This window comes from Pygocentrus nattereri, chromosome 26 (genome assembly GCF_015220715.1).
Source record: "Pygocentrus nattereri isolate fPygNat1 chromosome 26, fPygNat1.pri, whole genome shotgun sequence".
NCBI lineage: Eukaryota > Metazoa > Chordata > Actinopteri > Characiformes > Serrasalmidae > Pygocentrus > Pygocentrus nattereri.
In genome coordinates, this window is record NC_051236.1 from 20269313 (window position 1) to 20294270 (window position 24958).

The 24958-nt window shown below is 40.7% G+C and overlaps 2 protein-coding genes across 4 annotated transcripts; both read left to right on the forward strand.

Moving 5' to 3' along the window:
• The first annotated feature begins 217 nt into the window (after positions 1-217).
• jade3 (jade family PHD finger 3) lies at positions 218-13655 on the forward strand. The gene is made up of 12 exons (XM_017720788.2): positions 218-468; positions 4863-4931; positions 6343-6402; positions 6553-6632; positions 6946-7103; positions 7859-8049; positions 8281-8492; positions 9345-9512; positions 9715-9831; positions 10006-10464; positions 10565-10682; positions 10851-13655. Exons 3-12 carry the CDS (start codon positions 6354-6356, stop codon positions 11708-11710), a joined length of 2412 nt encoding a protein of 803 aa, XP_017576277.2. The 5' UTR covers positions 218-468; positions 4863-4931; positions 6343-6353; the 3' UTR covers positions 11711-13655.
• A 1044-nt stretch (positions 13656-14699) lies between these two features.
• On the forward strand, positions 14700-24352 carry plcxd1 (phosphatidylinositol-specific phospholipase C, X domain containing 1). Of its 3 annotated transcripts, none has more exons than XM_037534792.1 (8): positions 14700-14795; positions 19457-19664; positions 19965-20095; positions 20447-20589; positions 21516-21644; positions 21857-22012; positions 22588-22768; positions 22851-24352. In XM_037534792.1, the coding sequence occupies exons 3-8, from the start codon at positions 19972-19974 to the stop codon at positions 23093-23095; spliced, it is 978 nt and encodes a 325-aa protein (XP_037390689.1). In that variant the 5' UTR covers positions 14700-14795; positions 19457-19664; positions 19965-19971; the 3' UTR covers positions 23096-24352. The 3 variants fall into 3 exon arrangements, with proteins under 3 accessions (XP_037390689.1, XP_017576297.1, XP_017576289.1); XM_017720808.2 differs by lacking the exon at positions 14700-14795 and adding an exon at positions 19086-19378; XM_017720800.2 differs by lacking the exon at positions 14700-14795 and having other exon boundaries at positions 19086-19664.
• The last annotated feature ends 606 nt before the right edge of the window (positions 24353-24958 follow it).

Sequence of the window (24958 nt, forward strand, 5' to 3'; positions counted from 1 at the left end):
TGCTTCAATTAAAAATAGCTCATTTTAAATTTAGCCATTTTAAAAAAAAAGTAAATATCAGTTCAATATTTCAATTATCAAAAAAAATAGTTCAATATCAATGTTTCAGTATCGGACCAAAAGCAGTATCGTGCCACCTTTAATGAGTAATAGTAGTATTTATGTCGTTAATAAAGCAGCTTCATTTTCCAATGAAGAGGCGAAGACAGGAAACAGCATGGGCGCTCCCAGCATGGCCATGAATGGGCGGAGTTTAGGACCCAGCGACCTGCACTGTACAATAGGACTGTTGTGCCGTGGTGGAAAGCAGATTGCAGCTTCGGGATACTGACAGTGTGGAGCAGAAATAGACAAAATAACCAAATACGCTCGTTTGCGGCTCAGCGGGAGCGTTCGTTTGAGAGGAGCAGGGCCGAGGCCGTCGTTTTGGTCCACGTGGGGATCGTTGGAGTCGGTTTGGGATCTGAGGTGAGGGCTGCTATGCGAACAATACTGCTGGTGTCTCCCAGCGCTGTGTGTGCCAGGGCTGAAGGGCTTATCCAGCAGCGGGGCCTGCTTCCCTCTGCTCGCTTCAGGGAGGGTTTCTACTCGGGGTACCGCTTCCAGCCTGGATTCCTGTGGAGACATTCGCCGTCTCGTTTTTCTGTTTTCCGGATTGAACGGGTTATATAGACGCGCGGAAGGCGGGTTTACAGCTCTAAACGTGGCGCTGTTCGCTCTTGCCTGATTTGAAGGCTGTGGGGCGGCTCGAGTTTGGCGCCAAGGCCGCCTCACATCCTGAGCTAGCAGCCTGGCAAAGGAGCTCAGTTCTGCAGTGCAGGAAAATCTTGCCTCATGCTAAGCGCTCGAGTTGGGTTGTAGAGGCCCTTTGGTGACCACAGCCATGTTGACCAAGCTGACCGATTCTCATCGCATCATTTGTTGACGGTAGCCTGTAGAGCTTGTTTCTTTCCGTAGCAGGAAAGCGCCAAGCTAGCATAAGTTAGCACGGGTAACGTTACACTCAAGCCGTTAAACAGCTCGACTCATAATTAAATGAGGATTAAACACCGACCTGGCAACCGTGCTACCTCTGAAGCCTCGTGGTGCCATGTGTTCATATTATCGTAGAGTTAATTTCTGACGGAGAGAAACTTCGTTGTGTGGCTGACGTGCTTCTACACGGCTGTTATCTCACAGCAGATCCTGTGCAGCTTCTGAGCTCCACGTTATCTGAATCAGAGCGCTGCTTTCCAGGGTAACGACACTGTAGCAGCATGATGAGTATTAGCTAAGAGAGGACGGAGTTTAAAATGTCGCCATGTGTGCCATGAATGTCTGCTTTATTCAGTGAGCAGCGGTGAAAGTAAGTAGTTCAGAATAATTTCAGTGCGCCTTCCTCGAGAACGGGCAGCGTTTTCCGTGCGCATGCGCAATCCCATTTAAACGCAAGGGGGCCAAGCACTTTTCCCAGTGAGCAGGGATTATCTTAAAGGTGCACGATGTGGGGTTACTTTCTGTCCGAACTGAAAGAAGTAGCATAAGTGAGTCAGGAGGTAAAACGAGCTAAAATATGGTGTCTATACAGCGCTGCAAGTCACTCTGTAAAGCCTGAAATAGTAATTTAAAAGTCAGAGGAGTCTGGTTAGATTCTGTGGGAGACCACTTTATAAACACTTACATATCAGTGTTACACGCACAGGCTCAAAAAGAAGGTCTGGTTCGATGTTTAAGTCTCAAATGCAGTGTCAGTATTGTACTGATAAAGATGGCAATAGTAGATAGTCTACTCATATCTTCTAAAGACATGTTGCGATGCACAACCAGCATTACCAAATGTTCATGTTGCATACAATTAAAGTTTCCACCAGAGAGGTCTTCTCTCTGAATTGTTACGTGCAGTAACATGAAAAAATCTTTTTGATGCTCTGTTGCTTTTAAGTTCTTTGCAGCTACTCCAGCAATATTTTACAGAGCAGGCTTGTCATGGCGTGTTGCTCCATTGCAGCTTAGTTTGCAGCCCAGCTTTCAGGAGTCCTAGTGTGGTGGGTGAGCAAGGTGGTGTGTGTGTGTTTGGGCAGGGCATTGTGTTCTGTTGCTTTTGCTTGGAGAGTGGGGGTTGGAGGGTTGCTGGGGCCATGTGGCTTTGACCTGCTCTATTCAGGCATGCTGTGAAGCAGGAGTACTGTAGTGCTGCCACTGCCTTTGTTGTGTTCTCTTCAGTTAAGTGTACGATTTGTATAATATATTGGTGTCACAGAGAGAAGTTGTTTCAGGGGTGCAGAGCCGTAGGTTGAGGTCTGGGACCATGCATTAAAACTTTAACGCATACAATGTAGAGAGGCTTGCAGTTAGAAGTGGTTTAGCTATAGGATACACTAGTTGTTTGTGGTGGCAAAATAGCCTTAATGTTTTAAGTCCACTAATTGTGTTACTAAGTCACCCCTGCAAATGACACCATGCGTTCCAAACATTAAGAGGAATGCAGTTTTTCCACACGTCTTTCCAGTGCTTGGATTCTGAGGAGTCTCTAATTACTCTCTCATTTTTGTAGCGATTCTAGACAAAATCCTTTATGGAGATAGTCAAGCCAACAAACCTTTGGAACCACCCTCCAGTGTCAGTGGTTCTACGGTTTGGAAGGAAGGGACGCAGTCAGATGCAGTCTCTGGTTAAGGCTTTTGCGTCAGGAGCAGGTGGTCCTCCACAACCTGGAGTAGAAGCTGCAAGCATGTTTGTTACTCTCAAAACACTCTTAAGTAATTGAAGTTTTTATTTATTAGGGCTTGACAATATGATTTTTTTTTATGTGCACCCAATGCAGATTTTATGGGGCTTAAAATGCTGATAAATTGTGATGTCAGTAGAGAATCTTATTTATTTTATGTTTTAAATTTATGCTCCAATACTTGTTAAATACAATAAGTTAAACTGTGCTTTAATGAGAGAGATGATCTTCTTTAACATGCTACTCAAATAATCCATCATTTTTTATTTCTTTTTAGAACATCATATTAATTTTTTAGTTTTTGTTTATGTTGGTGTTGATGTGTTTTTCTTATGCTAAAGCTTAGGACTAGGTACATTTCACAAAGTGACAAGGTTGGGTACATTTTTAAAGTAAGCGTCTCAGATTGGGTTTAACATTGGAACCGTTTAAGGTTTCATCAGGAGATTTTGAGTGAGTCCTAGTGATGCTCCATCCAAAAAAAGACACTAATTATCAGTGCATCATCTTCATTTTCACCGATACCAGTACAACAGCGGGCTGTCAATATCGGCCAAAGTTGTTGCTGAAAAAAATATAAGCCGGAGCCCTACTATTCATTGTTTGTATGTTTTGAAGATATGTAACTTCAGCAGACGATGCTGTAGTTGTGATGTATTTTTCTTGTTTATTTTACAGCCTGGAGTCTTATTTATTAAATCAAGGAAATTCTTTATTCCTTATATGGTTTTATTACCATGTGTTTATCTCAAATTGGAGGCACAAGGTTTACTAGTAAACAAAGTTCTGTAATTACAGACATTTATCTCTTATTAAAGGGTCAGATTTTGCTTTAGTGGTTTGTGTTAATGTATAGTGACGGAAGTAGAACCTGATATGTGTTTGTAACCTACTTCTGACAAGAGGAAAAGTGTTTGAGTGGTGTGTAAGTATTTAAGCTAATAACAGACTGTGTAAAAGTTTGTATTTCAACTGGTTTCTAAAAGTGGTTACATTAATCTCATTAATCTCATATTTTTGTCTGCTTCACTGACGATATGCAGCCTTCTGTGGATCCATAAGAAATCTGATGGTTCTTTTAAGCCCATGCAGTTCTTGTTCTTATGGAAGATCTTACTGAAGGATCTTGGTCTGATCACCAGCAGCCGACCGTCTCTGACATATGTGCCATTTTAGTGCTGGATATTAACTTAAATGGATAAAACAACTGTTTCAAAATTTGTTTTCCTGTCTTTTATTGCTCACTATAATAGGTGACCTTTGTGCGTTTCTGTGCATTTTAGCATAGGGAGTGAATATGTCCCCTAGTGGTCACTGTATGGGGAGCTTTCAGTTTGGGTTTCGCTTGCTGTGAAGCAGGCAGATTCCATTTTGAAGTCTGCTCCTGCTGCTTCCTGTCTCTGGTATTTATAGTGTCAGTGCTAAGAAGCTGAGAGTAAATGGGAGAGTACTGCCAGGTTCGGGTCGAGCCAGGACGTACACTAAATGACTACAGTAAACTACAATAAATAAAGAAAATCTTGAACATAGTGAAGAAACTATGTTTACCACCATACTTGAGCCAATTACATTGAAGAAGTATTGTTTCATAGCAGAGTTGCTCAATGTTTTTAATTTAATCTTTTAACCACAAAAGCAGACAAATAATATAATAAATGTATTATTATATATATTAAGTATAGAGATGGAAATGTTTATTGTTCTATATGCTGCATTGTGTTTACTGTACTGTACTGTGTGGGTGGGTGTGTCTGTCTCCAGGGTTCACCACCCCCTCGGGAAATTCTCTATCTCTGGATGGGCAATGGGAATATGTTTGTTTGTTTGTTTGGTTTGTTTTTGGAGAAAGGAAGGCAGTGTCTTTTAAGTCTTGGTAAACGAGTGAACGAGCCTCATTATTAGTGTTAATACTGTAGCCTGCCTTATAAGCCACCTTTGCAGCGAGTGTGTTTGTAAGCATGTGCAGGCTGGGCTGAGTTAATATTTATTTAAGGAGGCCTCTCAGTCGGCCGCTGGAGCATGATAAATCTGTGCGTGCTCTGTGTCTGGGTACCATATGATCCTGTTGCCCTACACGCTTCCCTGCTCCCACTACCCACCAGTTTCACCTCACACAAACCTTGCCTCGTCCTTTAATGCCCATTTTGTTTTGCAGTGATGAGAGGTGGATGACGGAAGCAGGCCAGAAGAATAACCTAGCATGCTGTACGACTTGAAATTTATGGTAAGTGAAAAGCTGATGCAAAGAAAGGTTCGATTGGTGTTCAGTTGACATAATATATAGGGTTGTGCACAGGTAGTTGGTTAACTGAGGTGCCAATATCTGAGTACTAATATAACTGTTTGTGTATTCATTTTTATGTTCTCTCGTGAGACATGCAAAAATAACACAAATAAATAAATAAATACATAAATAAAGTCTCCATCAGCATCCAATATTGTTCTTGTTAGTAATCTCACATTTATGGTGGCTGTTTTTGAATAATAAAAGATGGTTTGAAATGTAGTGCTGTAGTGTGTGATTGCTTCCACACCAACCTTTTTTGGTGTGGTCCATGCAAACCTTTTTAGTTTGGTCCATTTTGATGGGTGTGAACACTTAATTCACACTAAATAAATGAACCATGACTAAAAATCACTGGTCTCGGTTTGCTTTCAAGTGCCTGGTTCAGCTTGCTGCTGATGGGAATGTTTTTTTTATTATTATTATTGTAGTCCACACCAAAAGAGGGAATATATTATCAGAGCATGTTTCTCTCATAGCAGCAGGTCAGAGCTGTACTGTCCTCATGATCTGCCTGTTTTTTTTTTTTTTTTTTTTTTAGATCTGACTCTTTACAGACACTCATATCGTTTCTGCTACATAGGCTGACGCTAATAACAGCAGACAAGCAATAAAGTAACAGATGGGTTGCAGAACATCAGCCATCTGATTGATTTAAATTCAAATTGACAAACTATTCAGTCATCAAGATGCAAAGTTGATCTGCATCTTTGATTGTTTGGTTTGTTTTTATTGCTTTGATTGTGATTCACATATATTAGGCATCTTTGTTTTAATACAAAATCTGATAGATTAATGTGTTTATATCAAGAACATATGAGGGGCATAGATCTGGATTGTATGAAGTTGAAAATGATTATTTATATCACTTAAAGTTCTGATCGTCTGCAAATGCCTACACTTGCACATGCACTTTAGCTGTTGCAATGCAAATCAGCCAAATGGGGAACAAAATACAAATGGTTGTCAAGACTTTAGAAAACACATTTTATATGCTTTTTTTTGTTGCATCCAAACTGAATTTCTGTATTGCTATCATATACTAAAATAGGCTTCTACAGTAAACATGTAGAGTGTTGTCCCATCACCAAGAGACTGCGGATTTGAATCCCAGCGATCCAGAAAAAAGTGCAGATTATTTGAGAATTTTTCTCCATGCGGATAAAGCTGTGGGTTGTTAAGATCGACAGATATTATCAGCCAGCTGATATCGGTCAGACCCTAATGTGTACCATTTGATAAGGTTTTAAGTAAATCAAAAACAAATACTATTGATGTACATAGATAAACTAAATAAGTAGAGCAAACAGAAACTAAAGTCTCTTTCTCTGTTTTTATATATCTTTCTCAGGATATGTCAGGATGAAACGACTCAGGACTTCAAGCAGTAGTGACAGTTCAGACAATGAAAGTAAGCGAAGCTAGACACACATGTCCACATACAGAGACTCTTTGATGTTGATGTCCGTTTGAAGTTCTCAGTACCGTCATAAATCTTTTTTAATATTATTTATTGTTGCTTATTTAATTCTACATTGCACCTCTTTTGATAAACGTGAAGCTCCCTCCACGTCCTTCTCTTCAAACAAGTATGGAAGCAAACCGGGAACTCCCGCCTCTGCACAGAAAAAGCCGGCAGAGGTAAGGCTTATGTATTTTTGAATTTGAATGCTTAGGTCGCATTGTTATCTAGATTTCCACACATCTGGAATGATCAACAGCATTGTGTCAGTGTACTAATACAGTTTTAGCTCAAAAGCAGTTACTTGGCCATTACAAGTAAATGACAGCATCATCAAGAAGTAGGCCTATATGACAGCAGCATAGCATTATGGGCACACTGTAGGTCACCCTTTCTGCATTAAATAAAGCACATGATTACAGAAATGGAAGAAAGAAGCACACATGCTAGCAAATTTCAACCCAATGAATTACAATAAATTGCTTTTCACAGGTGTTCAGAAAAGACTTGATCAGTGCTATGAAGCTGCCAGATTCTCACCACATCTCTCCAGAAGACTATTACTTGCTGGCTGACACATGGAGACAAGAGTGGGAGAAAGGTGTGCAGGTACCAGCCAGTCCAGATACCATCCCCCAGCCCTCTGTAAGGTTAGTCTTTCAGTGTTTCTCCTTTCACACATGCCCTTTACCTGAGTGAAAGCAATCGGCCCTAAAGAGACTTAGTACGATTCCCCTTGGTAATTACTGGAAGGGTGTTGAACGAAAATTGACTGGAAAGTACAGAATCCAGATTCCAGCTGGCAGAAAATCTTCCTGCTTAGTTGAACAGGTTTTTCTAATGTTATGTTTCATAAAGGTAAGCATTAGGGGAATGTGTTTTGTACATGATTACAGAAGGAAGTGGTTTAATGTGTTGGTGCTTCTGTGCAAAAGTGTCTGGCAAAGCAAAACATTTGTGTGCCATGTTGTGGGGGTTTTATTTTTGTTTAAACATTTTTTTAACACAATCAAGTTTTCAGAGAGAAAAATTTTGGTAAAATACGGGTGCATGTAGGCTGCATGTGAGAACGACGCAAAGCCCAAATATCACTGGTAACTGCTGGGTACTTTCCATGTGTTGTATATGAAAATGGCCTTTCATTCTTGCTTTTTTTCTTTATTTCTGCTCTCTCTCTAATACTATACTAATAATACTTTCTCTTTCCATTTTTTTCCTTTTCGTCTCAGACCCTACAGCATGCTTGTCTTGGTATGCAAAGCTTCTAGCCTAACTGCCTTTTTTCTTTTTTCGTCCTTAGCATTGTAATTATGACTGTCATACTTTCAGTGTAGCAGTCAACCAGTACGCACAGACATTAATATAATCACATGCTGAAATAAACTCATTGTATGACCTTGTACAGGATAATAGCAGAGAAACCGAGGGAGATTCTGTTCTCTAGACAGAGGAAGTACATCCAGTGCTGCAGTCAGGACTCCACCGAGACAGGATATGTAAACATTAAAGAGCTGGCAGAGGCCATGTGCAGATATGACCTGGATGATATGGACCTGTACTGGCTGCAAGAGCTCAACATGGAGCTTGGTCAAATGGGTAAGAAAGCTCAGAGCACACACATCACTGCTGAGATTTTGAACATCTGCAATGAACTACTCTGGTTTTCTCAACACATTCTGTGACTTGGACCAGACAAAATCTTCTGGGTTTAAGAATTATTTTCATTCTACTGTAATTTCCTTCTTTGCAGCTTTACAGTGAAATTTTAAGATACAAAGCTTTTGAAGAGTTATTTACATTATTTTTATTTGTTTGTCTCTCTTTCAGGGGAAGGGCCCATGAATGAGTTAACCATGGAGAGAGCGATGGAGGCTCTTGAAAGAAAGTGCCATGACAACATGAACCATGCAATAGAGACTGAGGAAGGGCTTGGCATTGAGTACGATGAGGATGTCATCTGTGATGTGTGTCGCTCACCTGACAGTGAGGAAGGAAATGACATGGTCTTCTGTGATAAGTGCAACATTTGCGTGCACCAGGTGAGGACAGGGTGAGAGTTCAAGGATCAATGAGTGATTGGTGACTTTCACATTGCTGTCTGTTGCAGATTCTCCAATAAAACATAGTTCTTTAATACCTTCCAGGACAAAATTTAGCTTACATTAATGTGCAATCGTACAAAATCAATTAAATGTATTCATTCCATACATAGAGATACAAAATACCAAATACTTTTAAACAGTCGGCCTTGTGTACCACCATTTCATTTATGTCTCTGCATTGCAAGCTCACTAAGCCTTGGTGATCAAGGCCATGTTGGTGAACAATAGGAGGGGTTAGGACTGTGGAATGCTTTTGACGTGAAAAGGTCTGTGTGACCTGACGTGAAAAGGACAGGGAGATTGACACTTGTACTTGTGTTGAGAGTGGCCCATTTACCGTGCTTCTGTTATGTGGCATTTACCGCTTTATGACTCATTAAAATAGTAGTATGAACTAGTATAAGTATAGAATAAGTAAGTAAATAAAATTGTTGCCAGCAATAGAACAAAAGTATTGCAGTATTGTTTCTTGTACTTATTTAAAACCAGTTGTTGTTTCAACACAAGACCACTGTACGTTAGAAACTGTGGATCAAAAACTTATTTCAATATTGAATTTGAGTTTCCATTATAAAATTATTAAAAAACCAAGTATTATAATTATATATTATAAAACCATTATAAAACCAAGTTTTACAGAACACTTTCATTGTGTGTCACTTTTTTTTTCATTGTGTATTGCCTTAGGTGCTAATGTTGGTGTTTTGAAATCAATCAATAAGCAGATTGTAACCATTGCTGTACTAAGTTTGAGTATCTACTTACTATTATTAAACCTTTTGTTTTTAGGCATGTTATGGCATAGTGAAGGTTCCAGATGGAAACTGGCTGTGCAGAACCTGTGTGCTTGGCATCGACCCACAGTGCATTTTGTGCCCCAAAAAGGGAGGTGCCATGAAGGCTACACGAGCAGGAACAAAGTGGGCACATGTTAGCTGTGCCCTCTGGATACCTGAGGTAAACGCCTATCTTCCTAAGAAGTCTAATAGGGTAAAAATGCACTCATACAAAAATATGTAGATAATTGATTCAGACTCAAATTTGTTCAATCATAAACCATCCAAATGTGGCATTGCCGATTAACTAAGCATCTGGATGCTGTATCTTATTAAGCTTTATATATGTTGGCTGAAATGGCTATTTGTGTGTGTGTGTGTAGGTCAGCATCGCTTGTCCGGAGAGGATGGAGCCAATCACCAAAGTGTCTCACATTCCGCCTAGCCGCTGGTCACTAATCTGTAGCCTCTGCAAGCTCAAGACAGGAGCCTGCATACAGGTAAGATATACCCGAGTAAGAATTGACTTTCTAAAAAAAACTATTGGGTCATATGTTGTTGCTTCAATATGCAGTGTGTGTGTGTGTGTGTGTGTGTGTGTGTGTGTGTGTGTGTGTGTGTGTGTGTGAATACGTGTGAGTTTTGTAGTCTCTAATTCTCATTTTGTCTTTCAGTGTTCAGTAAAGAACTGCACCATTCCATTTCATGTGACTTGTGCCTTTGAGCACAACCTTGAGATGAAGACCATTCTGGACGAGGGAGATGAAGTCAAGTTCAAATCCTACTGCCTGAAGCACAGCAAGTCCAAAGCTGGAGAGCCTGGCTTAAGCCCAGCCCGACACAAACCTCCCACTGAGACTGAGAAGGTGGGTCTTAGGGCACAGAAACTCCAGGAGCTGGAGGAGGAGTTTTACAAGTTGGTGCAGCCTGAGGAGGTGGCCCAGGATCTGGGGCTGCCCCTCCACCTGCTGGACTTTATCTACCAGTACTGGAAGCTAAAGAGGAAGACAACCTTTAACAAAGCTCTACTACCACCCAAAGAAGATGAGGAGAACCTTCTTTTGCAACCACAGGAGGACAGCATCCACACACGCATGCGCATGTTTATGCATCTGCGACAAGACCTGGAGAGGGTGGGTGCTCCTTTGCAAAGTGATGATGGTGCCGTATAAAATTTAGATAATTTATTGTAGTTTCACTGAATATTGTTTCTCTTGTGTAACAATATTTTAGGTGAGGAACCTGTGCTACATGGTAAGTCGGAGAGAGAAGCTGAAACTGTCTCAGAGTAAAGCCCAGGAGCAGATCTTTAACCTTCACGTCAAACTCATCAACCAAGAACTGTCTGCAGGTAATGAACGTCCAGGACCATATGTAACAGTTGAATGTATTGCACTGTTAACTTGCATATGATCCACATAAAGATAGGATCTGTACTAAGTATTGGGTGTAAAAATATGCAAATTATTGTCTTCGTTTGATGGTGTGAATCAGCTGTTAAATGCATCTCGATGTGCAGGGCTGCCGGTGTCCTCAGCTGTGGAAAACCTGCTCTTCCGGCCTCCTCCCAGGATAACCCTCAAACTCAAAATGCCCAAGGTGTCACTGGGAAACAAAGCCAGCACCAAGTCTGGAAATGGTCCACTGTGCCCAGATAACAGCAGTAACGTGTATGACCTCAGTGGGACAGGCGTCGGGCAGGGCAAACCTCAGCTCCACCACAGCCGGACTCGGAGGGAGGAGAGGACCAATGGTCTTCTCCCTGTAGCACGGCGAGACAGTGGAACCCCCAGTGCATCACCGCTGCCCCTCAAACCAACAGGTAAGCCTCTGGCTCTGCATGCTGCTCTGCATGGCCATTCGTCCAATGGAAAAGAGAAACCTGAACAGGACAGGCCCTGTTTGATGAAGTCCAACGGCATCATGGAGAAGCCTGTAGTTCAGAGAGACACTTCTTTCCAGACTTCCTCTGAGCAGGCCACACGCAATGAGGATTCTGGAAAGGGTCGCACAGGCAGTTTTCATAAATCCGCAATAGAACACTTCAGCAGATCCTTCAAAGAGGCAACTGTCAGCCTGGTACGGACTACAGAGGACTTCTGGAGCGCTGAGAAGAATGCTCGCAAAGTCGTCAGCAGCAAAGAGCGGACAAACTGTGCTAAACCGGCCATTGAGCGGCCACAAGGGAGCAGCAGAGCATATCAGGACAGTGATGGGTACTGTCCTGACCTAGAGCTCAGTGACTCGGAGCCTGAGGCCAAGGGCAAGCGACTGCGGGCTGGGAGGGGGCCAAGCGAGAGAAGTTCAGCTACAATCTATGGTCGTGGGGGCAGTCGAGGGAAAGTGTCTTTAGGCTCCAGGAGCACAGTGCAAAGGTGACAAGCCTGAAATAACAGTCTCAGTCCCTCAAACCCACTGCTACAGGTCTGTCACCATAACGCTCTGGCGGTCCTCAAAAGTGCTACACTCCAAGGATTCCTTGTTGAGGAAGATGCCTGTGATTGCACTGGCCATCGCAGAGCAAAGGCTCAGTCATCCTGCATGGGCAGAGTAGACTCCGATCTCAACCAAAGTGGGGTGCCAAAATATTCTCCCTGGCTGAGTGTTGGAGAACGCAGTCTTTCCATCTGGTTCAGCATGGCACTGTATCTGCATCTGCTCTGAATAACAGGGTTTCAGCTGCGAACTGACTCCCCACACGAGACCACACGTCTAATGTAGGTTAGACAGGCCTTCTTAGCAGTGTTTCTGTAAATACTGGTTGTGCAAAATAGCCTCCAATTTTAGGTTGTATATAGTAGCTCATCTCAAGGGTTGTGGAATTCGTCGTTGAAGTAATTTCCACATGCTGTTAAGTGACATCCTTGATTCCTATGATTATGCAAATCAATAAAAGCATAAGAACTGCGTTTGAGTCCGACAATTTGGGTGAAAGCTGGCACGTAGATCTTGACTTTTCTATATTTTTCCTCTCTCTCCCCTTTTTGTTTCTGTTGTCATTAGCATGCTTGTCTCATCATGTTGCTTTTTTCTCTTGTTTTAAAAAGAAAAAGCTGTCTGAAATGGTCTTCCATCATTCTTTCCAGAGTTGTTAATTGTTTTTGTTAATGAAAACCAGTTTTACATTTAATATGGTTTAAAGCTTGGGCAGAGTTGAGAATTTTTATTGCTTTGCCACTTTATAGAAATTGCCAGTCTTGTGAAAGTGAAATAAGGTGCAACTTGCTGTCAGTGTTTTGGCCACAAAGAAATGTAACTGAATATTTGAGATTCCACAAAGTTGAAACTGGTTAAACATGATAGCATGTGCCCACTAGAGGGTAGTGTTGTTTCAGTCTGTTTGGTTCAAGCACCGTACTGCCGTCATTGCCTTCTCATTTGCAGTAAATGACTAGACCAAATAAATGTTTCATACGTCATTTGAAAAAAGCCAGACACTGAGATGCTGCATATACTTCTACTATTGATGTTATGTGGTCAATTCTTTTTATTTTATGGGTTTTAAGCTAGATCCAAAACATATTCTGCCCTCAAAAATCGACTTTGGTGTTTACTTGGGGTGTAAGCGTCGGCACAAAGTCACCACAGTTTCCTTCCGTAATACAACAGAAATGCGCACTGTACTGTTCAGTACACAAGGATGCAGTTTTATGTTCTGCTGAATTTAAGGGAGGAATTTTTTTCTTCCTAAATCAATACAAAAATTGATTTTTATATGTGTGTGAAACAGATGCACTCTTACACTCCTAGTATGCATCTGCAATAACCCTTGACAGCAAGCTGTTGCTTTTTCAGTGCCAATTTTGCACAGATAAGTGTGCAGATGAATCCTTTTTATTCTCTTTAGTGCTCTAAAGGTCTTTTTTAATGTTCTCTGTATTTCTATTCATGATTTCAGGTTCATTTAAGATTTACACATACAGATGAAATGTTTAAGATTCGGTTTATCAGTGTTTTTGCATAATGTATGTTCATCTTCTCAGGTTTGAGAGAGCAGATTCCACACGTTTGTGTGTGTAATATGTACCTCTGTGTTGATTAGAGGGAGTACAGCAAGGTTTGTGCAGCCAGCTGGCCTTTTATATGTTCAATGAACTTCCAGGCAGACCTCAAGTCACGTACTGTGTGTTGCTAGCAGCCAGTGGAAAACACTGTAACGACATGCATGAACTATGCGTCTTATTTGAATAGAAATCCTTTCCTTTTTCATTTTTTTTCCTTTTTACTTGACACTACATTACGTTTTTTTTTTTGTTGTTGTTTTTTTGTTTTGTTTTTTTTTTTAAAGATGGAGCCGTTTTCAATAAACTTTTGAAAATACAAACTAATTTGTCAAGATTTTTTATAAAACTAATTGTAGCTTTATTTCAGTCTAAATTCTTTTTTGGATTTCTAGTTTGAAATACGATGCTGCAGTGATGTTATGGCTCTATAGACTGGAATAGTTTTAGATGAGAAGCCCCCCATGAAAGTAGTTTTCAAGCGAGAGGTCCACCAAATTTTCAGTATTTCTGGATGAATAAATTTGATGCAATGTCAAAATTTTTCCACAGTGATGGTGATGGGAACCAGACATGTGTAGCATTTAAAGCCACTAAAAGCTACCGCACAATTTTTTATTAAATTGCTAAATATGTTGCCTGGTGGCTGAGATATTGCTTACAATTGTGTTGGGAAAAGATTTTGCCCTAAAATATATTTTTGTGGCAAAGAGGCCAGAGTGTTTTAAGGTAAAATGGTACGCAAAGGAAACCTTTTTTTCCCCTCAGTATTAATATCATCACCGTTACATATAAAACATAAGATGTATAGGTTCACTGCTCATTTTGAATAGAAAATAAAAGTTACATCTGCCAGATGACATCAGGACCCCTGGTTACAATCACCACCACAGTAGAAATGCACCATTTCACAAGAAAACACTTGAATTACTTGGTTTACCTCCCAACCATAGTTATGCTTTAGCAAGCAAGCAAAGTTTATTTATATAGCGCTTTTACAGCAGGTATTGTCACAAAGCAGTTTTACAGAAAAATCTGTATTACAGAAAGAAATAAAAGATCTGGGTCCAAGCCCCCTTGAGCAAACCAGTGGCAACAGTGGCAAGGAAAACTCCCTAGAAGAGGAAGAAACCTTGAGAGGAACCAAGAGTCAGAAGTATTATAGAACAAAATGAGGGAAAAAAAGAAAGCGATGGCTAATTTGATTAGCTTGTGATTTTGCAGCAACAGCGGTGGACAAGCCGATGGCTGGTGAGCAGTGGCACCCAATCAGGGCAGAAGGGTCAGCAGCATCAGATGCACAGGATGGGCAGCTGATCAACTCGGCAAAGAAAAGACGAAAACACAGAGTCAGTTCTGTAAAGAGTGGCTGATCACAGATTACAGTGTCGACAGAGCAGCAGAAACTCTGGGAGGTCTAGATCTGGCAGGGAAGACGAATTACTGAATGCTTCACTATACAAGTAAGTTTTTAGCCTAGACTTAAAAACTGAGGCTGTGTCTGATTCCCCAACATTAACAGGAAGATTATTCCAGAGCTGGGAATTAATTCTAGGTACCAGTAGTAAGCCAGCGCCTTGTGATCTAAGTAGGCGTGATGGTTCATAGTGGGAGAGAAGTTCACTCAGGTACTGAGGGGCGAGTCCGTTTAGAGCTTTATAGGTCAATAATAGAATTTTATAATCAATGCAAAATTTAACTGGTAACCAGTGCAGGGTTGATAAAACTGGGCTAATATGGTCAAATTCTTTGGTTCTTGTGAGGACTCCGGCTGCAGCGTTCTGGACCAGCTGAAGCTTGTTGAGGCTTGCTGGGACGGCAGGGCATTACAATAATCTAGCCTTGAAGTAATAAAAGCATGAACTAATTTTTCTGCGTCCTGTAGAGATAATGCATTTTTTATTTTAGCGATATTGCTGAGATGCAGGAAGGCTGTTCTAGTGATATTAGTTATATGTGCGTCGAAGGACAGATCAGCATCTATCATGACACCAAGATTTTCAACAGATGAGCTTGATGCAGCTGAGAGATTGTTAAGTTTAAGAGGTAAGTTAGACAGTTTGTAGAAGCAGGACCTCTGTTTTATCTGAGTTAAGTAAGAGAAGGTTACTCGACATCCAGTCTTTTATGTCTTTTACACAGTCCTCAATCTTGCCAAGTCTGCTGTGACTGTAATATTCTCAGGGTCTAGACTGGAATTAGAAGACAGCAGGTTTGTAGAGTTTGCGTTCTGAATTTTCTGCCTAATTTTTAAAAATTTTTCTCTAAAGAAATTCATAAAATCATTGCTGCTATAGGCTGATGGCATATGGGGTTCAGTAACTGTTTTATTCTCTGTTATTTTAAAAATTGTGCTAAATAGTAGTCTGGGATTGTTCTTATTGTTTTCTATGAGAGAGGAGAGATAGGCTGAACGTGCTGCAGTAAGGGCTCTTCTACAGTCTATAAGGCTCTGCTTCCAGGTGGACTGGAACACTTCTAATTTAGTGAGTCGCCATTTTCGCTCTAGTTGTCTGTTTTAAAGCTCGAGTGTGATCATTATACCAAGGGGCGAGTTTTTTCTGCCATACTATTTTATTTTTTAATGGAGCCACATTATCTAGAGTAGATCAAAAAGTATCCTCTAGACACTTGGTCAAAATATTTAACTTGGTATAGGGCTAGATGGACAGCGGGCAGAAGCTGATAACTGGGGAAGGTTTCTGATAAAGCTGCCAGCTGTGGAGGAAGTTATAGTCCTCTTAATATGATAACATGGTGATGAATGCACATTACCACTAAACTGCATTTCACATGAGATTAAGTAATGGTCTGAGACTGCTGTGCTCTGGGGGAGAATGGCTAAGTTATCTATGTCTATACCAAAGGTCAGTATTAAGTCTAGAGAGTGGTTGTGGTAGTGTGGGCCCTTTTATAATTTGGGTGAAACCTATGGAGTCTATGATAGATATAAATGCCTTACTTAGGGCAAAGTGAGGATTGTCATTGTGGATATTAAAATCTCCAACAATTAATATTTTACTTGAAAACGTTATTGAACTTGATAGAAACTCAGAGAATTCCTGTAAGAACTGAGAATACAGCCCAGGCAGCCTGTAAATTGTAATTAATAAAAATGAATTTTTATTTGTCCCTTGATCAAGTATATTAAGTAAAAGAACTTCAAAAGAAGAGAATGTATATCCTACTTTCTGGCTCACGCCTAAAGTTTTAGTATGAATGGTTGCTATACCTCCACCCGGCCACGTAAACGAAGGCAGTCCTAGTTTTAGACCAAAGGTGCAGTCATTGCAAACTGGTATAACTGGTCTCTATGATCAGGTTACTAGAGCAAACTTTTTGAAGATTTTTGATACGTTGTTTTATTCGGGGAACAGACACAGTCTCAATTGGGAGGAAACTAAGTGAGGAAACTCAAGGCAGTGTGCTACATGAGGATTTGTATTTATAGAATAAGTATTTGTATTAGCACTTGTCTTATTTACAGTGTAAGTGCTAGCAATTGACTTATTTTCAGCAGTAACACTAGCATTATTAGCTGAAGTGTTTCTATATTTGGTGCTAATTATGTGGCCTTCGCTTTGAAGTCAGTGGATGGCCCTCTCGATGTTTGATGTTTAGATTCTCCACAGGACTCCAGTAGCTTATGGTGCTTCATAAGAGTGGTGTGTTGAACCAGTGACACTGTTATTCTTTTAAAGATCTGAATGTGTGATGACCTTAAAATCATTCAATATGTCTCCATTACTAGGCCATCTGTCACTTCATTGAAATGCTGTTTAATAGCATATTGTCACTGTATACTCATTCTCTCTAAAACCCATTCCACTCACTTCTCCGCTTACTAAAGCTGATTCAAACAGATGCATTCTCTGCTCTTTCAAACCTATTTTCGCTGCTCCAAACAGCACCACTTGAGCCCAAAACGTTTTCTCAGGCAGACGTTTTCTTCTGTTTCCCAGTGAAGTATTAAGATGACTCTGATTTGTTCCATTATATACTTTGTACAGTTTGCTTGTCTTGCTTTGACTTTTTTGATTGCATTACCTTAAAGCGAAGCCTGTGACAAAATAATCAGAACATTCACACTCAGCTCTGCTGTAAGGATTTAGGGTCTAGTCTTGGAATAAAATGTAATAATTTACCACCAAAAATCTTTTTCAGTGTAGGTTTGGGGTTAATATAGAGTTTAGACACTATTTTACATGGCCATAATAGGGATGTCCATCACAACTGGTGGGTTTTAAATCTGATAAATCAAGTGACTTACTCAGTACAAAACAACTGATTATATTTGATGGTCAAATGTATCAACTCCTACGGCCTAGATCAGCTCACATTCAGACTTTTATTGGTTGAAAGATTTCGCTAGCGTCATTATAAAACAGCAAGACTAGTGCTTCCCGAAGTTCATTGATTATTTGTAAGAAAAAGCTGACTTGAGTCCAGTGTTTGCTGAGTTCAGCCAGGGAAAATAAAAGAAGACAAAAAGAATTTGTCATCTTGTCAGGTAGTCAGACGCCCAACAGTAAATGGAAAAGAAGGCAAAGATAAGCTTAAAATAGCTTGACTACACAACATCATTGCATGTGATTATATTTAGAAACAAACACCTTCAGAAAGCAGAAATCGTCTGAGCTTAAAGGCATTTCTTGTGCTTCGATCTTCAATCAGGAAGTCTTTGTCTGATGCAGCAAATTAATCCCAACAGTAATTACATTTTCCAACCAGCTAAGTACAACTTCAACACACTGCAGGCAAAGAGATTCTAGGTGCATTTTTCAATAATGCTTCTGCTGACTGGGGAGTTTCCACTTGAGCAGAGAAGCCGAGCTGTGAGTGTGAATAAACAGTAAGCACACATTCTGCTGTCAAACAATTAGAATGTTCATTACAGAAAGCCATTTTTCCCTCAGGGGCCATTACTGAGGCAACACGCATCCATTCCTGATAACAGAAGACTACAGTGCTACACTGGAGACTCCCAGAAAGTTCTTGTACAGCATGAACACCCTAATGAGAGGCACATTTGTGAACTACATGAGGCTGCATTTAGTGCCATCTGCTCTTTATGTGTAGTCATATAAACCACACTACGTATTGTACACACCATGTAAAGACTATTTAATATGAAGTACAGGAGGCTGTTGTTTTCTTCTATTCTTTATGCAGATGTCCTCAGTGAGAGTATGCTAGTCTTACAGGAATCCAGTGAAGTAGGGAGGGCCGTTGAAGCCATTGTTCAAAAAAGCAATTGCCATTTTCTATGAGAATAGACTGTTTCTGTTGTTAGAGCACGGCTGCACAAAGTGTAGCTGAGTTTAGTTAACATTTGATTTGACCCACCAAACCACTCCTTCATCCAAAGACAGATCAAACATTCCTCTAAAGTGAAATCCCTGCATGTTTAAACTCAAACCAATAGATATTACGTGGAAAGAAGTGCATTTTCATTAGAAATGTCGCAGTATTGATGACACCCAGCATTTACTAAAACCCCCTCAAGTCTGTGGATGGTTATGGAAAGTCCAGTCCGTTTTCGGTATTTTTTCCCACTCGTATTCCGTCAAGTCCCGCCTGCTGCGCTGGGATTCGGTAGTAGTCCGCCGAGGACAGATAACACAGTTAGCCAATCACAGCAGAGGAACCGGGGCCCTATTAGCCAATCTTGGCGTAGGAAGAGAGACCTGACGGAATACGGGTGGGAAAAATAACATTGCTTTTTTTCGCAGTATTTAGATCATCAGTCTGCTAAGCAACCACCGCTCCTACTGCTGCCACAACACGGGCACTACACTGTAAGACACGTTAAAGGAATGCGCACCTAAATAAAGATGCACGAACCGAGCTAATGCGGCGTGCTGTTGTGATAGAAAGGTATTCCTGTCACTGAGTCCGGAACTAGCCATTCCCTCCTTTTAACCCAGGACAAACCCCGCCTTCGCCGGGCTGCCATAGGCGAGCCAGCACGTTTCCTCGGTCCGTCGGTTTCAGCTACATCGCTGAGCCGGTGGTGTGTCGGGGCTTCAGCGCCGTTGAAAACTCGGTATGATGGCTAAACTGGAACGTAAACAATGAGGTTCGTCTTCGCGGTAAATACAGGGTTTCTTCCTTTTTACTACAGCCTTCCGGAGAAAATGTCCAGGACATCCTGCTCAGGTTCAACCTGACACTGACAGTCGCTGCCTCGGCCACCGCACTTTTACCGGACTGCCGCGGGACACTGGGAATGAATGACTTCTTCGGGAAAGCTATAACTGTGGATCCTCCTCATCATTTTACCTCAAATTAATGTGCTTAAAATGAACCTGGGCTGACCCGGCATCCACTTCGTAAGTGCAGTTTAAGCCTACAGCGTTTCTATTCGACTATAATGAAATTTATACCTGCAAAATCTTCAGCATACTCGAAACATTTGATACAGCTTTGTAGTGAGCTTTGTAAAAGGGAAGTATTTAGCCCTCCATGGTGCCTCCGCTTAAATAGCTTTGAGTACCTTTATTTGAATAGCCCTTCTCACAGCAGGCCTGCCCCTGCTGGCTTGAAACTTCATTTGATAGTCTATTCGATATCATTTGGATGTCATTGATACAAATGTGACTGGTCATCCTCCACTGCATCGATGTTGACAGGCTCAAGATGTCCTCCACCACTTTATCAGAGGTCAGTCAAACTCCCCTGAAGGACCTGCCAGTGGACAGCTGGATGAGCCATCTTCCAAATGCTCTGTGGGATATCCCTCTGTTTAATTTGACCATTCCAGGTATCCCTTCCTCATGTCTTTGCGGAAGTACACACACGAACATGTCTTGTTCTCACAGTGACAGTTGATCCCCACCCGACCGTATATAATATCCACACCCTACTGCATATTTTAGCATAAACTATGTGCTGGAGTCTTGAAAAATGTCTTACTGAAAGTGTACAGGCAGTGTCGGGTTGCATGCTTACGCGCACTGTCTGTTTCACGTTCAAGGTTGATACTAAACGGCAATCAACACCAAGTCCGGTTATTCTAATGTAGTTTGAGCCCTTTCATTTTCATTTTGAGTGTGAATGTGCTCTGTTGTGTTTGGTGATGGCCATTTGTTACAGAGACTCTTGGTTTTTGCAGGAAGTCACAATGCTATCACTTACTGTTTGGACAAAAATGACCGCTCCCCAGTTGACCTCACACAGCCAGACATGCTGCAGAAGCTAGACAAGTACATGAAGCCCATCATACGGCCGTTTGTTTACAAGTGGGCAATAACACAGGTAAAGTGACCACAGTGATCTTTCAAGAGACTGTTTTCTGTTGGCAAATATGTAAATCGGTGTGCAGGCTGTACTGGATTTGATGTGCACTTGAGAGATTTTATGTTGCCTGTAATATATATTGCACTCAAAGCTGAAAACGCTAAGCAGGAAAATTCGCTTTGCATCAGCATATTTCTAAAGAGCCTTTACCTCTCACTGGAGACAGTCAGCCCAAGAGGGAACAAACTGCCTTGTGATCTTCTGCGGTAACCACTTAAGCATTGGAAAGCTTTTTCAGTCTTTCCTCATTTCAAGTAACACTATATGTCCAAAACCTGCTGGACAACTGCTTGTCCGAGGTTTAATCTGAAATCAAGGGTAATAATAGGGAGTTTGTTCTCCCTTTGCTGGAGTAATAGCATCTGCTGTTATGGAAGGCTTTACACTGGAACATTTGTTAGATAGGTACTGATGTTGGATGTGTGGATCATAAATGCTCCTCAAACGTATCCTAAAGGGATTGACATTGCCCTGCTGCTTCACAGCCCACAGAGCTTTATAGCCCTCTAGTTGACACTTGGCATTGAGCACATTTACCTTAGGCTCCTGTGCAGGTAGCCTCCTCACTATTGGTGGTGCTTTTCTATGGAGATTATACAAGCTGCATGTGTGCGATTAATGTAAGCAGTGGTTACACCTTTAAAGTAGCTGCTGAATTCATTAATCAGAAGGGGTGACTGGATACTGGACATATTGATCAGCTTGAAGAAAATGAAACATGACTATGGTGGTCAAATGCATCTGTAAAAAATGCTGATGTTGGTTGTTATTGACTTTGGAAGTGTGATGGAATAGGAACAAGAAAGTTTAGACAGCTGTTGGTCTTGTAGCACTTTCACAGTGCCTGCATTCTTAATGGCTGTGTTGTACATTATTTACTGTAGGAGCGCAGTGTGCGTGAGCAGTTGGATTGCGGCGTGAGGTACTGTGACCTAAGGATAGCACATCGGCCCAATGACAGCTCCTCGGACCTCTACTTTTACCATGGGGTTTATACCACTGTTACTGTTGAGGTAAGCTAACAGACAGTCTTCTGAAGAGCAGCTGTAGTTTGCACTTTAAAGCACTGTACATTATCTGTCCCTGTAAAGTAATGAAGATATGTGATTGTAAAGATTTGCCTCTGCTTCTATAAATATCTGGGTACTGTGTACAGTTGGGCTTCTCTGCTTTAATGAACTTGCATAATTCAGAGTAGTCTGACTGCATTCTTATGCCATGACAGACAGTACTGAAGGAAATCAAGGCATGGCTGGATGCTCATCCCAAAGAGGTAGTCATCCTGTCTTTCAGCCATTTCCTGGGCCTCAGTCAAGAGCTCCATACGCTGCTTATCTCCACCATAAAGAATGTTTTTGACTCAAAGCTGTGCCCTAAAACGGTATGCCTTTATCTCATATTCAGCTTCTAGAAATAACTATATTCTGTATACAATGCCTTAGAGATTCCTCCTGTCTATCAAAAATGTGTAGCTTGCTATACTTCGTATACTTTAAACAGAAACAAAGAAGTTTGTTGTTCTTCTCATCTAACAAGTCATTTCTGTTAGTTGACTTATCCATTCTGTTCACTGTAATGATGATCTGAAGACAGTTACTACAGTGATGTGACTGTATTTGATATTTGGTTTCCTTATGTAACATTACCTTTCTGGCTTCCTTCTGCATTCAGTTTTTTCTAATCTTTAAACTGGAAAATCTCACTCTGAATACTACTGTGTTATTGCTGTAGGGTGTGAGTAGGCATGTTTACAACAGATCCCTTTAAGGCTTATTAGAAAATAAGTGTATTGCCACTCCCAACTGGTTGTGCTAGGTATGGCTATTAGTTTCTACAAGGTAGCTGCTCCTAATGTTTTGCACACTTTGTTTCTTTTTAATAAGTGATACTTCTTGATACTTTCACAGAGAACTATACAGATATCTTCATATCAGGTTTCTTCCTGTTTCCCTTTAGGAAGGTGTTACATTGAAGAATTTGTGGAGTTTGGGTTACCAGCTCATTGTCTCATATGACAACCATGCAGCAAATTGCCACAGAGAGTTGTGGTCTCATATCCCTTACTGGTGGGCCAACAAATGCAAAGCAGAAGCCCTGATCGAGGAGTTTGAACGCAGAAAAAATAATGGTCGCCCAGGTAACTCAGATGACTGCTATCAAACTATTTCCCAAACATTTTGAAGAGCATGCAAAAACTCTACATATGTGTTGTTCCACAGGGGGGTTCTTTGTGACTGGGATTAATCTCACTGAAGACCTGAAGTACATCTGTTCGCATCCCACAGAATCACTGAAGGACCTGGTGATGTCCACCTACCCCACCTTGCTCAGCTGGGTCAGGGAGCAGAAGCCTGGCTCCAACGCTGGCTCTCTCAATATCATAGCAGCGGATTTTGTTACTGAAAGCCAGTTCATACCAACTGTCATAGCACTGAATGAAAACCTGCTCAGTAGGAGCACATGATGATGATGGTTGTGAAGTAGCTGTAGCACAACATTTGGCGCATGCCACACAGGTTATTGCTTTCTGAATAGACCTTTAGATTGTTGCTGGGACTTGTTAATTGTGATGAATATTTTTTTCAGTTGTGGGATAGGATGATGCAATGCACTAATTTTTAAGCCTTTGGTGTTAACTTCTTAATCTTACTGTTGCACTGTCTTTATTCTAAGCTCTTATTATGGCAATATTTATTAGGGATTTTTAAGGGCATGTTAAGTAGAAGTGTCTTGACAGAATATTACATGGAATTAGCCTTCTCTGTAGAGGAATTCCATTCTAAAAATCTGTCAGTGACATGCACAGATTCCTTTCGCATACACTTGGTGATCTGATTTCTGGACCTTTTAGGTCATTGGTCCGCTCCAAACTCTAAACCTGACCCCTGGTATAATAGGGAAAATCTTACAAAACTCTCATTTTTTTGTATTGTGAAACAGACTCCTTTGCAGACACTCTGGGCAAAACAGTTTTATGTGCAAAAGAGCCCTGTGATCAGTGAGAGAAAATGAATGGAAAAAGGCAAAAACAGTTATACAGAATGATTTGTAGATGGAATTGGCCTTTACTGGTGGTATATAAGGAATATTACTTGGGTACAAAGGGGGTAAATGCTCATGACAATCTATGAGCGGAAATACTTTTTTTCTGCTGTTGTCAGAAACGCGGTCAATTGTTTATCTCTTTTATCTCTTATATAAGGACAAGCCGTGTGGGTGGTCATATGATAGGTAGTCAACCAGTAATATGCAACATAATGTTATTATTGAACTGGTGTCAAATATGTAATATTACTGAGGCCCAGGTTTACAGAAAAAAAAACATTAGTCTAAAGCACAATATTAGATATGGCATGCACTTCATAAAGCACAATAAACTGAACATAGTAACAGAGTTTCATAATTTCAGTATCACGTCTGCACAAATGTGTAGCCTAATTAACAGCAAGCTCTAGTTCCCAGTATATTAATTAATATTTGGAGGACATGATCATAATTAATATACCTCTGCATGATTTCTTACAACCCAAAGCATGAACACTGTTACTCCCCTACAAACGTTCTTTGCACAACAGATAATTGATCATGCATGTCCTTTATCCATGTTCATTGGCCCTTTTGGAAAACATGCACTGGAATGAATGATTACTATATTAAATGCACATACATGGTACGCTGTTGAATGTTTGAAAAGGTTTGAAATAAAGGGAACTTGATTGAATATGTGTGGAACTTGCAGTGGGTATCCAGGGTCTTATATGTAAAGAACACTAACTGCACTCTGTAAACAGATTAAATGATTTTGAAGTGAGAAAGTGTGACAATTGTGTGAAACAAAGTACTAGTAGTAGTTAGATGGACATATAAAGATCATATCTTGTGTAGTCAGTGTGAGAAATTAGTCAGTGTTACCAAATGCGCAGTAATTGGCAAAGCTTTATTGACAAAATTTGCAGTGCATCTACTATACTGGAAAGACTGTGAAACAGTGGCATTTATACAAATATGAAACACACTCTCCCTGCAGTAAATTTGCAAGTTCTTTGATCCTAATTAAAATAATAAAATAAAATCTTGACGTCTAACTGAGCCCTGACTATATATGAAATAAATTATAGACACTTCACATGGTATTTCTCACACCTTTTTGACATTATGTGGACTTTTTACGTGTGTAATTTCGTGCTCTACCACGCTTCCTGGTATTATTGAATTTTTTATTGTGCTTTTCCTAAATTACATTTTCAAGGGGAAACTTGCTTTTTACTCCTTAGACTTCCAAGGTTCATGTTACATTTTCCAAAAACCATGAGATTATTTTTTTCTC

Bases quoted from the DNA above. Each gene is read 5' to 3' on its own strand.
- jade3 (XM_017720788.2), top strand. From the start codon at position 6,354: ATGAAACGACTCAGGACTTCAAGCAGTAGTGACAGTTCAGACAATGAA. The intron at 6,633-6,945 runs GTAAGGCTTATG...TGCTTTTCACAG, and splicing joins CACAGAAAAAGCCGGCAGAG to GTGTTCAGAAAAGACTTGAT. The intron at 10,465-10,564 runs GTGGGTGCTCCT...ACAATATTTTAG, and splicing joins TGCGACAAGACCTGGAGAGG to GTGAGGAACCTGTGCTACAT.
- plcxd1 (XM_037534792.1), top strand. From the start codon at position 19,972: ATGTCCTCCACCACTTTATCAGAGGTCAGTCAAACTCCCCTGAAGGAC. The intron at 20,096-20,446 runs GTATCCCTTCCT...TGGTTTTTGCAG, and splicing joins GTTTAATTTGACCATTCCAG to GAAGTCACAATGCTATCACT. The intron at 20,590-21,515 runs GTAAAGTGACCA...TATTTACTGTAG, and splicing joins ACAAGTGGGCAATAACACAG to GAGCGCAGTGTGCGTGAGCA.